Genomic DNA, 16,346 nt, shown 5'->3' on the forward strand with positions numbered 1-16,346 from the left:
GAGATAGTGGTGTGCGATACTTCAAATTCAGGTTGGGAAACTAATACCAAGTAAATACATGGCTAGTGTCGCCTATGCCAATAACAATAAAAATACTTTTAACCTATAAAGGCAGCATGTAGGGAGAGCAGTCCTCCATGATTCATTGGATGAATCATCATAAATCATCGTAAATGTGTACATTCTTTTAATGGCCGCTGTATCACTGTGATCTTTACTTTCCACAGTACTTAGTTAACACAACAAAAAACACCTTTCAGCTTCTCCTTTATTGGACACGTGGAATAAGTTTCACGATCAACTGAGCGCCTGGTTACTCTGACAACTGCTAACATATGTAGTACAGTATATAGCAGGTAAAAGGAGGTTATTTTCAATTATTTTCCATTTTTTCAGGTTATCATGTTACATTTGAAATCTTTGACTCAAGAACTCCTGGTTGCCCACCTGAGTTCATGCACATCCCAGTCCCAAAAGGTGACCCTGTCTTTGACCCTACCGCCTCCGGGAAAGTCCTCCTGCCCTTCCAAAGAGGACCATGGGACAAAGAGTCGGGACAGAGTCCCAGTAACCCTCGCATACAGGTACCAATTCAATCTTGACCATTGTAAACTAGTGTTGCGTCTAAGGTCCTGCTGCAGTCTTCAGAGTAAATGTGTCTCTGTGCAAACAGCTGCGTGGGCAGTTTTATAGAGAAATGTTTTTTCCTGACTTGTATGTGACATGGACGCTATACAATACAGGTCAACTTGGTGACCGCCTGGATAGATGGTAGCTCCATTTATGGCCCCTCCACTTCCTGGTCCGACTCCCTGAGAAGCTTCTCTGGAGGCCTCCTCGCTTCAGGCTCTGAGTGGAACATGCCCAAGAAAGGAGGACGCCAGATGTGGAGCGCTGCTGATCCCTCTACAAGAGAAGCTGGAGCACAAGGCCTTTATGGTGAAAAACCAAAGTTTTGATAGTGCCAAACACTGACTTCCCATTCGACAAGAGCATTAAATATATTAAAAAAGGAATAAAATTCACCCTCCTATGTGTAATTATGATAGTTACACATAGAAGGACATAGAGCATGTAGGGAATATCTTTTTTAAAACATAATTATTTTCTATAAATGGAGTTTGGGAAGTCCACACAAATAGTGTTATTTTACATTTTTTAAATCTTAATGTTGTTTGCAAGAGATGACATTTAGTCTGCCAAAACTTAACAATGCAGTTGCCTATTATCTGTATATTTTCTTCTCCTTAAAGAGAAAGTCAGTATATATCAAGACTGATACTGAGTTTTTTCACAATATATGGACAATATTGGGCCTCATCTCTTAAATTCAGATGTTTTCATTCAATTCAATTCAGTTTTATTTATATAGTGCCATATCACAACAACAGTGACCTCATGGATCTTTATATTGTAAGGTAAAGACCCTACAATAATAGAGCGAAAACCGCAAAACTCAAATAACCCTCTTTAAAAACGCACTTGGTGACAGTGGGAAGGAAAAACTCCCTTTTAACAGGAAGAAACTGCCGACAGAAACAGGCTCAGGGAAGGGTAGAGATCTGCTACAGCCAGTTGGGGGTGATGAGAGGGAGACAGGATGAAAGTCTTATCACCACAGGTGTATAAAATCAAGCACCAGTCATGGAGTCAGCCTTTGTAGACAGTTGTGTTAGAATGGGTCGTTCTGAAGAGCTCACCGGATTTGAGTGTGATACTATAGCAGGATGTCACCATTGCAACAAATAAGGTTGTGAAATTTCTTCCCTTTAGATCTAGGTTCAAACATTTAGGAACCATAGCAACACAAAGCGGCAGACCATGTAAAGTTACAGAGTTGCCAATTGACGCAGATAGTGTGGACAAGTTGCCAACACTCTGCTGGCTCAATAACTGCAGAGCTCCAAACATCCTTGGCATTCACATCAGGACAAGAAGGGTGAGCTGGGAACTTCATGCCATGGGTTTCCATGGCCGAGCAGCCCCTATAAGTTAAAATTGCAGGTGCCTCAGTACTTTTGTCCACACAGTGTATATGTTTTTGTTTTGTAAGCGTCACTAAATCATTGTGATTGCACATTATATATGTCCAAATCACATAACTCTCTTTGCACGCTATGTGGTAATATTCACCCAATCAAGAAAACAAACACCAAAAAAATTTATGCAAATACTTCTTCACCCTCAGTCTGGGTTAAAGTCTGCCAGGGTGAGTCAAGGGAGTTCCAGACTGACGTGGGTTATGACTCTTTAGTTGTTTTGTAAATGGCCTGTCACGCCAACCACAGTAAATCCCTTTCTTTATAGCAGAGAAGATGGCATACAGGTGTCATGAAACCAGTGTTTTTGTTGGCTGTCTGGGGCGGGAGTGGAGGATCTTCTCCTTTTGTCACCACTCTGTTGTCACATTCTTAAAAACAAGTAGCTAAATTATCGTTCTATTAGCAGTCGCAGATGTAGACAAATCAACTCAAAATGAAACGGACACTTGGCTAAAGATGCATGGAAAATTAATGATCGTAGGGTTGATTTTTATTCTAAAATACTTATTATAAAGCCCATTTCTGTATATTGTGTTGTGGGAATGAAAATGCCAAATGAGATGATGGCAGAGCAGAATTTCCTATAGTTTCTGTCTTCTTTTCTGCCCAGAAATGGGAAATGCCTGGGCTAACGAGAACGTGTTCACAGCAGCAGAGGGGATTATCTGGTTTCGGTACCACAATCATATCGCCTCCAAACTCCACAACAATCACCCGGAGTGGTCAGACGAGGAGCTGTTTCAAAACGCCAGGAAGACCGTTGTGGCCACATTCCAGGTAGATGGAAAAGTCTCCACGTAATCCTCTCGCTGCACAGATGCTGATTTAATTTGCACTCTTGAGAGAAGAAGGTTGCATCAATGCTAGGTGGTCGTTAAAGGCGAATGCATCATCCCTCACTCATTTGATTAGCACTTCTGCTCCCTGCGCAAGCTGTCATGAACCGCAGTGACCATGTCTTGATGTTTTTAGTTGTTTTTAGAACAATAGATCATTCACCAACAATTAATTATTTTTAAAATGTAAGCTACTGGATTCCTTATCACATCAATCTACGGCGTGATGCCTGATTCATACACAGTTTAAACATAAAAACTGACTGTTTTTCCTGCCTCGTTTCCACACAGAATATTGCTCTCTATGAATGGCTGCCTGCGTACCTTAATGGCAAAAAGCTTCCTCCTTACCCAGGTAAGAATCAGCCAGAGTGCTTGTGCATGTAGAAGCAGGGAAGAACAGGTCATGCACCGGTGACCACAAGCCGTGGTGAGGTGAGCCATCGGTGGTGGCGTTAGACAAAAAGTGTGTGCCGTCAGCAAAGCATTAACCCGAGTCTTCTTCTTGTGCTGAATAAGCAGCCACGGCTGAAGAAAGTTAATAGATAATGGTCAGATGATCCCATCACCTCAGTCACTTTTTCACTGTTTCTTTTATTCACTGCGGTTGTTGGCTCACTGCGATAGAAGTTTGCATGCTTGAGAAGTAATTCTCACTCTGTTGTTGTTGTTGTTGTCACTCTCTTTTTTTTCACTTTGTTTTTATTATGTTCTGACTTACATGTATGCAGGTTACCAGAAGTTTGTTGATCCAGGGATCACGCCTGAGTTTCAGGCTGCTGCCATACGGTTTGGTATCACTATGGCTCCACCTGGTGTTTATATGAGGTAATGATTCATTATTTCCTGGGACCACTGGGAACAGGGGGAATGGGGAACACGTCTCTCAAGTTTAAAGAAACATACCCCTGCTTCTCATATTTCCTTTGGGGAGAAATAATAAAAGCTCAGTATCCTGCTGTGAATAGTGTTAGACACCATGTAAAACCCTACATCTAGATGCTGTGAGAATAACTGTGCATTGTCGCTCCGTTTTCCTACAGAAACAGAACCTGCCATTTTCGGGAAATTATCAACATCGATGGGAGCACATCGCCAGCAATGCGCCTTTGTAACAGCTTTTGGAAACGTCAGGTATGTTTTGTTTAGACTGCTGCGTTTTATTAAGTTAGTACTAGTGCACCACATGCTTCAACACCAGCTTTCATTTTGATGTTCTTATTTGTATTAAAGATTTTTAGTGAGATCAAAGTAGTTGTTTTTTTTATTTTTTGTGGAAACGTAAAAAGAGACAAATCCCAAGGATGACTGAAAAGATATTTAAGAGTTCAGTTTTATGTAAATGGGTTACATTTTATAAAGGTGAGTTGAATTGTAAGGTAATGAGTGTACAGTATTAGTGACAGAACCTCAGTAATCAAACAGCACTGTGTGAGGAAGCACTTGGTCACACTGTGGAAGAAGAACTCCATTTTGGCTTTTGCCATTGTAACCTGGACGTGTGTCCCTCTATGTTAATAAAGTGATCTACGCTGCTGGCCCCAAGTATAATAGCTACAATATCTGAATCTTCCAGTTCAGAATTATCACAGATTTACTCAGATTCACGCTCAATGATCTACTAGGTTTGGGAAGGAGACTGTGAGTGGCAAGCTCTTAACACATAAGACCACAGATTTATGAAACAGAAAATTAGCTTTATGTAAATGTCTTGTTCAGTTCCAATTTGCTTTTTTTTTAAAAAGTAGGAATACCTTTAAGTAAAATAAACAACTCAAATATACCACAAAAATAATTTAAACAACCGAAATGAGTGTAAGAAACAGAAAGAAATGAAATATTTCAACACTCCCAACAAAAAGGAAAAGAAAGGTAAATGTGGTACCACTTGACTATTTATTGGTTGTCCACCTTCACTTTCTTATTATGTCAGTTTAATCAGTTATCAGTTTATCTCGGTCCAAGAACAAACAACAACCTGAGTCTCTGAGTTTCACGACTGGTTAAAGGGTGATAGAAAGAGGGGAGAGAAAAGAAGAGCATAGAGAGGCATTTTTTGTGTACAGTACTGTGCATGTGACAGAATTTAAAGCCTGAACTATTGTACTATGCAGTCCCCATTCCTAGACTTTAAACTTTTTCTGTCATTCATTTTTTTCCCAGGACGTTAATATGAAGAAAAGCCAGGATGTAGATGACCTCCTCATGGGAATGGCCTCCCAGATTGCAGAGAGAGAAGATAATATTGTTGTGGAGGACTTGAGAGGTTTTTAATCTTTCTCATTCACTACTTCTCTTAATTAACCCAATAAATAAATAAATAAATATCCAGCACTCTGATTTTATTTATGCTTTGATAGATTTTATGTACGGACCATTGAGGTTCACCCGGACAGATCTGGTGGCTATGACCATTCAGCGAGGAAGAGACTTTGGTCTGCGGAGTTACACTGAGATTAGAAAGGCTCTGGATTTGCCTCCTGTAAACAAATTTGAGGATATTAATCCTGAGCTCAACCACACCAACCCACAGGTACAAATCTGAAAACCAAACACACAGTAAAGAAAGTTGGGCATTAATCCTGGGAATTAAACGTGTGTGTTGTTGCAACAGTTGCTCCACGACATTGCAGAACTGTACAATGGAGACATCTCAAAGCTGGAGCTCTTCCCTGGAGGACTGCTGGAAACTCTTGATGGGCCGGGTCCTGTTTTCTCCGCTATTGTGCTGGATCAGTTTGAGCGTATAAGAAATGGAGACCGCTTTTGGTTTGAGAATAAGCAGAATGGGTAATTTCAGTTTTCTCATACAGTAGAAAAAGAATATTTTATCCTTTACATTTACAAACTTCTGAACAGAAAATTCACTGCATTTGAGTTATTCATCTCAGTGTTTTTTCTTGGGGTTCCAGTGTGTTTACGGCTAAGGAGATCCAAGCGATCCGCAGTGTGACGTATCGTGACGTCCTTATTGCGGTGACAAGTGCAGAGGCCTCACATATACAGAATAACGTATTCTTCTGGAAGGATGGTACAAATAAATTAAGTCTACAATCAAAACAGTTCAGTTTTACATATAAATATGTCCTTTAAAAATAAAAAAAGCTCTCTTTGTTGTCATTAGGTGACCCCTGCCCTCAGCCCACACAGCTAAATGCATCAATGCTCCATTCTTGCACTAATGCCACAAAACTTGATTACTTTGATGGGAGCAGGACTGGCTTTGGGATATTTATTATTGTCTTGTTCCTCTTCCCTGTTGGTAAGTATCATCACGCTCTCGCTGTCTTTTTGCTTGGCAAAACTCTGATTTGATTGTGAAGCATTTGATTGTTTTCCTTTACAGTGAGTTTTCTGGTGGCCTCTTTGGTGGCGTATCTAAGGAAGTATCGCTACAGGAAGTTCCAAAGAAGAAGGAAAGCTGGTGACAGAACAGAGGAGCCGGCTGTGGGACTCAGTGGTATGAAATCAAAATAAGATTAAAAAGGAAGAACTTTAAACTTTATTTATTTGCAGTGTCCATTGTCGGGTTAGCTTAATGTCAGTTTATGTCATCAGCTATGAGTTATGTCTCATTAAAAAATGAGCCAGTCATGTGAATTTAACTGTAAAAATATGTCATCTAATAATACTAATGAATCTAAGGATATAGTTGACCTTAAACCTACTAGAAACAAGAAAAGCTGGAGATGGTTAAAGTGGATGAAGTGGTAACCAAAATGGATTTTTTTTTAAGTTTTTCTCTGCTTCATGTTCTTTTAGACTTCTCCATATTTTATCCAGAAAGCTATCACAACCTTCATCTCCTTCTGCTTATGTTCTCTAGCATACGAGTGGCAGGGTCATAAAAAACAGTTGCAGCCCGTCAGCGTGGCGATCGATAAGAAGCGGAGGCTGCAGGTCTGTGACAGATCTGGAACTGCTCACCGCTGCATCAATCTGCGCAACCAGGACTACCTAGATGTCCTTCTCTCCAATGACTGTCAGCAGAAGGCTCTGCTGCTCAAAGTGCCAAAAGAGTATGACCTGGTGAGTAGTGGGATAATCAGAGACTTGCAATCAGATTACCAAAAACCCAGAAATGCCGCTGCAGGATCTGGTGCAGGCACCAACGTTCTCACTGACAAAGTGATGCCCTCCTTTTTTTTTCACCTCATCTGGTCCTAGATGCATGCATGTATCATTAAAAGCCATTGCTTTTATCACACTCTTCCTTTTTAAATAATGTTTTGCACATTCAGGTGCTGTTTTTTGATGAAGAGAGCAAACGTATGGAATTTGTCAGGCACCTGCACCCGAAGGTGACAGACGTCAGGCCGGAGATTAGAGTGAGAGAGATAAGGGAGAAGGGACTGCTGAAGGAGGCTTTGACCAGAGAGCAGAGGGCTCAGATTGTTGAAACTTTCATTCGCCACGCTTTCTCCAAGGTACAGTCACCTTCTGGATGTTTATGTCATTCTCTCTCCTGTCAACTGTGTTAGCAGCTTTGTGCTCAGCCGCAAAATGTCGTCAATTCTAGTTGAAGGTCAAATTAGACAGACCACAAACCAACAGAACTAATTGTTGGTCTTGATTGTGATCTCACCTGCCATGACATCATGCTGCTGACGTTTGTGATATTAGTAATGATACTATGGTGACATGTAATAACACTTCCCTCACAGGTCTTGGAAATAGAGAAGCGTGACGCCGGAGACATGAGCGGCATATCCCACAAGAAAGCCAGGGAGGTTCTCCAGTGTGAGCTGACGGCGTCGGAGTTTGCTGATGCACTTGGCCTCAAATCCGATTCCTTATTTGTGGACTCCATGTTTACACTAGCTGATAAAGATGGCAATGGCTACCTCTCCTTTCAAGAGTTTCTGGATGTTATTGTTATCTTTATGAAAGGTAAAACTAGTGACTTCAAAATATGCTCTAAAAATGCATTTAAAATTGAAATCCTTTTAATAATAATTTAAAAACCCCCAAAAACAAACAAGAATGGGTTTCCAATAATTAAAAAATGCTGGAACAGTATTTAAAGCATCATGAAAAAGAGTCCAACTTCAAGTAAAAATGAAGAACATCAGTCACACACATGAAAGCAGTTACACTGTAGATACACTGCTCCAAAAAATTTAAGCAACACATCTCACCTGCATAATGGAAATGAAAATGATCAACCTACAGAGGGCTGAATTCAAAAACACCATGAAAATCAAAGTGAAAAATGATGAGTCAGGCTAGTCCAGTTTGCCAAGATTTCAGCAACTCAAAATGGTACTCAGTAGTTTGTATCGCCGCTGCCTGTTTACGCGCATCACTGATAACATCGCATCATGTTCCTAATGAGACGACAGATGATGTCCTGGGGGATCTCCTCCCACATTGACCAAGGCATCACTGAGCTCTTGGACAGTTTGAGGTGCAAACTGGTGTCCCAGAGGTGTTCTACTGGATTTAGCTCAGCCAGTTAATGTGTGAACCTGCTCTCATCTGTGAAAGCACAGGCCAGCAGAGGTGGACCTGCCACTTCTGGTATTCTCTGCCAACTGACAATCGGGCTCCACTGCCAGGAAGTGAACACGGGGCCCTGTGAGGACGTGGGGCCCACAGACCACCCTCATGAAGTCTATATGTGATTGTTTGGACAGGGACGTTCACACCACTGGCCTGCTGGTTATCATTTTCTAGCTCTGGCAGCGCTCATCCAGCTCCTCTTTGCACAAAGGAGCAGATACTCGTCCCGCTGATGGGTTAAGGACCTTCTACGGCCCTGTCCAGCTTTCTGCCTGTTTCCTGGAATCTCCTCCATTGTCTTGAGACTGTGCTGGGAGAAGTAGTAAACTTTCTAGTAACGGCACATTTGTCGTCCTGGAGGAGTTGAACTACCTGTGCAACCTCTGTAGGATTCAGGTATCTCCTCGTGCTACCAGTAGTGACACTGACTATAGCCAAATGCAAAAGTTGTGAATAAACAGTCAGAAAGCAACCCCCCAAATCATTCCTGTTTTGGGGGTTGTTTCATTGTTGCCCATCTGGTGCACCTGTTGTTAATTTCATTAACACCAAAAGAACTGAAACTGATTAACAAGCCCCTCTGATACTTAACTGACCAGATCAATATCCCAGAAGTTTAACTGACCTGATGCTGTACTTTGATTAAAAAGTCTTCCTTTAAATTTTTTGTTTTGCAGATGTCTAAATTGTGATGTCTGATGATGTGTGTATGTGTTCAGGGTCTCCAGAGGAAAAATCCAAACTCATGTTTTCTATGAACGACATTGGCGAAACTGGTTTCTTATCAAAAGAAGAATTTGCCAGGATGCTCAGGTTTGGTCTTTCCCCTTTTTTCATGAGTGTACCACATTTATTCTGTGTTTTATGGGTCGTTTTCAACCTTTTGATGAATTGCAGGTCTTTCATAGAAATCTCCAACGGTGCTCTTTCAAAGAGTCAGGCAGAGGACGGCATCAAGGCCATGATGCAGGCCGCGGGCTTTGATGACAAGGACAAAATCTCGTGGGAGGACTTTCATTTCCTGCTGCGGGATCACGAGAAGGAGCTGCAGTTTGCTCAGCTCAATGTCAAAGGTTGGAGAAAGTTTTGTTTAAGAGCATCCTCATTTTTCTGACCTTGTCTGATGCAGTTGCGTGTCTGGCATGTGCACAGGGATGGAGAAACAGGGGAAGAAAAAGCTGAGTCGAGACCAGAGAGTGTCCTTCATTTGTCCGGCAAACAGGTGAGAAAACTGGACATCATAACTCATTCACATCACAAATGTTTGTAATACTTAAGACAAAAAACAGGGATTATTTATTTCTTTTATCCAGCTGGTATTTCTATGATGTTCAATATTGTTTTGCTTTTTTTTCAGCAGTGACAAGACAGACGGACCAGAGATACGCAAGCGGAAAAGGTATGGTTTCTTTAAGTTCTTTAAAGAATGAAAATTATGAATACCGAGAAAGACAAAAGTGTAACACAGCTTTAAATAAACTCTTACCCGGTGTATTCAGTGCATTTACAAGACAACCTAAATGCAAAACCAAAGGTGAGCCTTAATTAAGCTAATGAAGCTCATCAATCAAAGTAAACAAATAGAAAACAAACTAAAGGAAAATGGGGCAAAACTTAAACAAAGGGATAAGCCTAAGTAGCAGAAGATGCCATGAGTGACAAAGACAAGGCCCAATCACATTGAAGGACTGATGGACACACAGAAAAAGTACACACTTGTGAGAGCAGCAGAGCAGACAACAACAAGGGAGCGAAGAGACAAAGACGGGAAGTGAAAACAAAAGAAGACACACAAGAAAAGTAGTTTTCAAAGTAAGACGTGAAACATTTTAAAGAGAGACATCGGCTGCTTGTCACTGTGCTAACATATCTCCTTGCTTCCTTCACTTGGATCCTTTCCTTGCATTTCAACTCCACTCAGCAAGCATGTGAAAGAAAGAAAGAAAGAAAGAAAGAAAGAAAGAAAGAAAGAAAGAAAGAAAGAAAGAAAGAAAGAAAGAAAGAAAGTGAGGAAGGGGCAGCCCGAGCTGCCGAGAAATCCTTGCTTGTGTAGTGTTAGTCTTATACTTCACTGAGGTGTGACCTGCTGCACACCTGAATCACCTTTCAAATCGAAACACAAACACAAACACAATGCCTGACAATGTAAGTATGTGTGGGTTGTAAAAATATAAAAACAAATTGCTGCTTTTTATGATGCTGCAACACTTTGAAGTTAGATTAACCCACATACTCCAGTGTGCTGGATTAATGACACACATTCTAGGTGGGGCAGTGGTTTGCAGTGTTGCTCGCAGCAGGAAACGTTCATATCCACCAGCTGGGTGGGACCTTTTTCTGTGGTGTTTGCATGTTTTCTGTTTTCTTTTTGCACCTGTTTTAACACTTAGATTGGGAAACAAGACATTTTGAATAAAATGTAACAGGTTCAACTGTTTTCAGGTTAAACGTCCATACTCCAAATGTCTACGTGAAGCCAAAGCGCGAGAAGTACATAAAGAACCCGGTCCAGCAGAAAATCCAGCAGTTCAAACGTTTCGTTGAGAATTATCGCCGTCACATTGTGTGCTTCATCATCGTGTACGGCATCACAGCTGGTGTTGCACTTGAAAGATGTTACTGTGAGTGGAAAACTTCCTTGTGTGTCCACATTGCATCACGACCCCGTAGCATGTTCCTTTTTTTCCCATCTAACTTAAATACAATTACTGTGCGCAGACTACGGCTTGCAGGCTATATCTACAGGTCTCCCCGAGATGTCCATTGTGGGTATCATCGTGTCCCGTGGTTCGGCCGCTGCCATCTCCTTTCTGTTTCCTTACATGCTTCTCACCGTGTGTCGCAACCTCATCACGCTCTGCCGAGAGACCTTCCTGAATCGATACATCCCCTTTGACGCTGCCATTGACTTTCATCGCTTGATGGCCATGAGTGCCATCATCCTCTCAAGTCAGTATTTCTGAGAAGTATGGTCACGATTTGATGTTTGGTGATATAAATATTCGTGTGGTGCTCACCAGTGTCTGTGTTTTCATTACAGTTGCTCACAGTTTGGGCCACGTGGTCAACATCTACGTCTTCTCCATCAGCGACCTTAACATCCTATCTTGTCTCTTCCCAAAAGTCGTATCAAACAACGGGTAAGACTTCAAACGAAACCTTAGATGTAGCAAATTTTGAATTTTATCCCAGTTTATGTTTAGCGTGTTTTCCTGTTAGGTCTGAACTTCCTCCCAAGTGGTACTGGTGGTTCTTTGAAACTGTTCCAGGTATGCTATGAAACAGTTGATTACTGACATGCTGCAGTATTACTTTTTTAATAATTAATTTGCTTGCTCTGCATTTTTCTTTTCTTATAGGAATGACTGGGGTCTTGCTTCTCTTTGTGGTCGCATTTATGTACGTTTTTGCCTCACATTATTTCCGTCGCATCAGTTTTCGAGCATTTTGGATCACCCATTACCTCTATGTTGCCGTGTACATTCTTGTAAGTACTATTTGGGTTCAAAGCGCACAACTGGGGCAGTTTTGAACAGCGGTGTGATACCAGCTTTGGTTTTGTCCTGACAGACAGTTATTCATGGCAGTTTCGCTCTGCTTCAAGAGCCTCGTTTCTACATCTACCTCATCCCACCTGGCCTGCTCTTCCTCCTGGACAAACTAATCAGCCTGAGTAGGAAGAAGGTGGAGATCCCGGTTATCAGAGCTGAGCTGCTGCCATCAGGTGACCCTTTCGGGAGATTAAACATGGCTTTTCTCCATTAAATGGCTCATTGTTCTGTCTCGACCTGATTTCAATATCTGCTAATGAAAATTCTGCATTTTCTTCACTGAAATCATGCAACGTGTTTGTGCATGGCTTATCCTACCTGCAGGTGTGACACATCTGGAATTCAAGCGGCCACAGGGCTTTGTTTACCGTTCGGGCCAGTGGGTTCGCATAGCATGTCTGATGTTGGGCACGGATGAGTACCACCCATTCACTCTCACATCAGCTCCTCACGAAGAGACGTTGAGCCTGCACATCCGAGCTGTGGGGCCGTGGACCAGCCAGCTCAGAGAGCTCTACACCGAGGAAAACCTGCTGGAGCTTGGAGCTTATCCAAAGGTAGGTTGTTTTTACATGTGGTTTCCTCTGGATCTCCATTATTTTCATGGCACTGGTATTCATCTTTCATTTCACCCCAAGCTGTACTTGGATGGACCTTTTGGTGAGGGCCATCAGGAGTGGATTGACTTTGAGGTGTCTGTTCTGGTGGGAGGAGGAATTGGAGTCACCCCATTCACTTCGATTCTCAAAGACCTGGTGTTCAAGTCCTCTGTCAGGTCCAAGATTTTGTGCAAAAAAGTGAGTCCTGAATGAAACAACCTGAAGCACATTTTATCTTGAAATTGTCCTGCTAACAGTCCTGTACTTTTTCAGGTTTACTTCATCTGGGTGACACGGACACAGCGTCAGTTTGAGTGGGTGTCAGACATCATCAGGGAGGTGGAGGAAATGGACACTCAGGATCTGGTGTCGGTCCACACTTATATCACTCAGGTGGCTGAAAAGTTCGACCTGCGCACGACCATGCTGGTGAGATCTACAGTCACCATTTCAAAGTATCACATGAAATAGAGAGTGTAGTGAAATGTATTTAAACCTTTATCAAACAATTAAATCAATATTTGTATTAAGGGGATTGTTTAGGACAGTGGTGTCCAACTCCAGGCCTCGAGGGCCGGTGTCCTGCAGGTTTTAGATGTGTCCTTGATCCATCACAACTGATTTAAATGGCTAAATGACCTCCTCACATGTCTTGAAGTTCTCCAGAGGCCTGGTAATGAACTAATCATTTGATTCAGGCGTGTTGACCCAGGGTGAGATCTAAAACCTGCAGGACACCGGCCCTCAAGGCCCGGAGTTGGCCAAACCTGGTTTAGGATATCAAATGCCTTCATGAGAGTTAGATGACAAGATTCATGTCACTCACCTTCTAACAAGGAAGCTAACCTGTGCAAAACATCTGTAAAGCTGGCTATTAAACACATTACATCTTATTTGTCTAATTTTTATAAAACCTTTACTTTGCTGATTTCCTACCAGAATCGCTTTTATGGGCAGGATTAGAATTTGCTTTGTTCCTATTGAACAGTCAGAGCAAGTGCTCCTTTGAAACCACTTTTTACAGGTCAAACAAGTAGGATAGAGCACATGACTGAGTTTCAGGGGCTGTTTTCCCTGGTTTCCAGACTTTTAGCTGAAGTTTTGAGTCATCCATTAATTAGAAAGCTCCTCCATTTAACATGTCAAAAAGTGTCCTTAGGCAATATACCGGTGCCCTCGGTGCATCTCTTAGAGTGTGAAAAATGATTTTATGCATAGAGTATAAATCAGTTTGAATCCCACTAGAAGTACAAAACTATGCAAATTTATTGTAATTACCCAAACCGCTATCAATCTTCCCATGTGAGGAAAGGTAATGAGTGGGCTAACGTTAAACAACCAGAGACTTAGTGTTTTAATGGTCACAAAACTAGAGAAGCAAAGAAAAGAAGATTAACAACCAAACAGAAACATAAAGTGAGTAGTATCCCTGAACCTGGTGCGTGTTTCTGTAAACATGTAAGACTGACATCTTGCTTAGTTTTCAGAGTTTGGTGAGTGTCTTAAGGCTGCTGAGACTGAATCCCAGCTGCCCTGAAAGGCAGTCTAACGACACTTTTAAAGCAAATGAAGTGAACTGAACTCTTGTCAGGATTCACATGAGCACTGTACTCACTAATAAATTTCCCCATCTTTGTGTGTGCAGTACGTGTGTGAGCGCCATTTTCAAAAAGTGTGGAACCGCAGCCTCTTCACCGGCCTCAGGTCCGTCACCCACTTTGGCCGCCCGCCCTTCGTCTCCTTTTTTAGCTCCCTGCAGGAGGTTCATCCAGAGGTCAGACCTTCATCTGTCCTTATTTACACGACGGACGACGTGAGTGGATTATTGTAACGTCTGAATTTGTATCATTTTCTTTAGGTGGGTAAAATTGGAGTGTTCAGCTGTGGTCCTCCAGGACTGACCAAAAATGTGGAGAAAGCTTGCCAGCAGATGAACAAGAGGGATCAGGCCCATTTCATGCATCACTATGAAAACTTCTAACTTATTTACAGAAAGAACAAAACTAGCCATGTTTATGTGGTAAGAATCATAGAGCCATGTTGGTAGACTTTAGTTTTTATTTTAGTTACTTGAATTACTTGAAGGATACAACCTGATACATTTTAATCCAATCATGAACATCATTGTAAATTAGAATCAATAATGGTATATCTTGTGAGAAATAATGCACCTTTAATTTGTCAAATCATTTTTATTCATTGTGAATCTTGTGAGTGTTTTTATCTGAAGTGTATGGCTGGTTTTATATTGTTGATTTCTCGCTTTATTGTATCTGTATAACTTTAAGAAATAAACAAACATTTTACATTAAAAATCTGGAGGGTTTTGTGCTGCTTTTGGCTCCTTCTGCAACCTTTTGGACTAAAATTTCACTTCTTCCCCTCTTTATTTATAGAGTTTTGCACATGTAATTTGACATATCAGGCCCAATACAGCAAGTACCAACCAATACAAAGACACATATCAAGACAGATTAGGCCATTAAAATTCTGGTGATAACAATAAAACAGATAAAATAAAATAAAATTTTTTTTTTTTTTTTAAAAAGGAAAAAAGGAAGAAAAACAAAAAACAACAGCCCACACACAGAAAACAACAGGTCTTATTAGCCCATATAAATGATGAAATCATTCGATTCACAGATTTGAAAAAGGATTTAGGTAGAAACAATGGGATACTCTGAAAAAGATAGAGGAATTTGGGTAGAATATTCATTTTTATAATATTAATCCTGCCAAGAAGTGATACAGGAAGATTTGCCCACCTTTGAAAAGCCAACCTTACATGGGTCAGCAAAGGGTTGAAATTTGCTGTTCGCAAAGCTTTAAATGAAGTGGTAATATGCACTCCTAGATATCTAAAGCCTGAAGAAGCTAGGTGGAAATTAAAATCTGTTTGTCTAAGCTCATGTGCAGCTGGGTTTATAGGAAAACATTCACTTTTTTGTATATTAATCTTGCACCCAGAGAAAGAGCCAAAATTTAGAAGTATTTTCATTATAGAGGATAAATGAATTGTTGGATTTGTAACATATAGCAATAAGTCATCTGCGTATAGAGCAACCCTATATTCCGTACCACCACGAATAACCCCTTGAAACAGAGGCGAGGTTCTGAGAGTCACAGAGAGAGGCTCTATTGCTAAAGTGAAAAGTAAAGGTGAGAGTGGACAACCTTGACGTGTACCACGTGATAGAGTAAAATACTCAGAATTCACATTATTAGTACAAACAGATGCCAATGGCGTAGTATATAAAAGATGAATCCAAGATATAAAACTGTCACCAAAACCAAATTTCATCAAGACTGCAAAAAGATACCCCCATTCCACTCGATCGAATGCTTTTTCGGCATCCAATGAGATCACCACCTCAGGGACGGTGCTATGATTTTGGAATAAATTATATTAAGAAGGGACCAGATATTAAAAAGGAATGTCTTCCTTTAATAAAGCCTGTCTGTTCGTCTGATATAATAGAAGGAGAACTCTTTCCAAACGGGTTGCTAGCAGTTTGGATAAGATTTTAAAGTCTACATTAAGAAGGCTTATTGGTCAATAGGAGCCACAACAAGTAGGATCCTTTCCTTCTTTATGCAGTAATGAGATAGAAGCCTGTCTTAGTGTCTGAGGGAGAGAGTCGCGTTCAGTGACTCCTCAAAAACCGACAGCAGCAAAGGGGCCAGTTTTAAGTGGAATTTTTATAAAATTCAGCGGGAACCCATCGGGACCAGGGACTTTCCAGACTGTAAGGATGTGATTGATGATATAACCTCATCCGCAGTGAGCGGTGCATCAATTTCTGCTGCTGTTGAGGT

At 41.2% G+C, this 16,346-nt stretch overlaps 1 protein-coding gene across 1 annotated transcript in view; it reads left to right on the forward strand.

Annotated features, from left to right (window-relative positions):
* duox (dual oxidase) overlaps positions 1 to 14,824 on the forward strand; it is a 15,683-nt gene extending 859 nt beyond the window's left edge. The window contains exons 4-33 of the mRNA XM_031748073.2: positions 397 to 584; positions 744 to 939; positions 2,653 to 2,819; positions 3,170 to 3,233; positions 3,610 to 3,706; positions 3,922 to 4,012; positions 5,042 to 5,144; positions 5,239 to 5,411; positions 5,493 to 5,668; positions 5,791 to 5,909; positions 6,003 to 6,140; positions 6,225 to 6,338; positions 6,705 to 6,907; positions 7,120 to 7,305; positions 7,543 to 7,768; positions 9,100 to 9,193; positions 9,278 to 9,453; positions 9,533 to 9,602; positions 9,738 to 9,779; positions 10,823 to 11,001; positions 11,099 to 11,329; positions 11,421 to 11,520; positions 11,600 to 11,649; positions 11,740 to 11,867; positions 11,951 to 12,104; positions 12,256 to 12,488; positions 12,570 to 12,728; positions 12,804 to 12,959; positions 14,176 to 14,304; positions 14,389 to 14,824. Coding sequence (XP_031603933.1) covers positions 397 to 584; positions 744 to 939; positions 2,653 to 2,819; positions 3,170 to 3,233; positions 3,610 to 3,706; positions 3,922 to 4,012; positions 5,042 to 5,144; positions 5,239 to 5,411; positions 5,493 to 5,668; positions 5,791 to 5,909; positions 6,003 to 6,140; positions 6,225 to 6,338; positions 6,705 to 6,907; positions 7,120 to 7,305; positions 7,543 to 7,768; positions 9,100 to 9,193; positions 9,278 to 9,453; positions 9,533 to 9,602; positions 9,738 to 9,779; positions 10,823 to 11,001; positions 11,099 to 11,329; positions 11,421 to 11,520; positions 11,600 to 11,649; positions 11,740 to 11,867; positions 11,951 to 12,104; positions 12,256 to 12,488; positions 12,570 to 12,728; positions 12,804 to 12,959; positions 14,176 to 14,304; positions 14,389 to 14,511 — 4,265 coding nt within the window. The 3' untranslated portion in view covers positions 14,512 to 14,824. The remainder of the gene's footprint in view (positions 1 to 396; positions 585 to 743; positions 940 to 2,652; positions 2,820 to 3,169; positions 3,234 to 3,609; positions 3,707 to 3,921; positions 4,013 to 5,041; positions 5,145 to 5,238; positions 5,412 to 5,492; positions 5,669 to 5,790; positions 5,910 to 6,002; positions 6,141 to 6,224; positions 6,339 to 6,704; positions 6,908 to 7,119; positions 7,306 to 7,542; positions 7,769 to 9,099; positions 9,194 to 9,277; positions 9,454 to 9,532; positions 9,603 to 9,737; positions 9,780 to 10,822; positions 11,002 to 11,098; positions 11,330 to 11,420; positions 11,521 to 11,599; positions 11,650 to 11,739; positions 11,868 to 11,950; positions 12,105 to 12,255; positions 12,489 to 12,569; positions 12,729 to 12,803; positions 12,960 to 14,175; positions 14,305 to 14,388) is intronic.
* Positions 14,825 to 16,346: the final 1,522 nt, after the last annotated feature.

Source organism: Oreochromis aureus, linkage group 7, assembly GCF_013358895.1.
Source record: "Oreochromis aureus strain Israel breed Guangdong linkage group 7, ZZ_aureus, whole genome shotgun sequence".
Taxonomy (NCBI): Eukaryota; Metazoa; Chordata; class Actinopteri; order Cichliformes; family Cichlidae; genus Oreochromis; species Oreochromis aureus.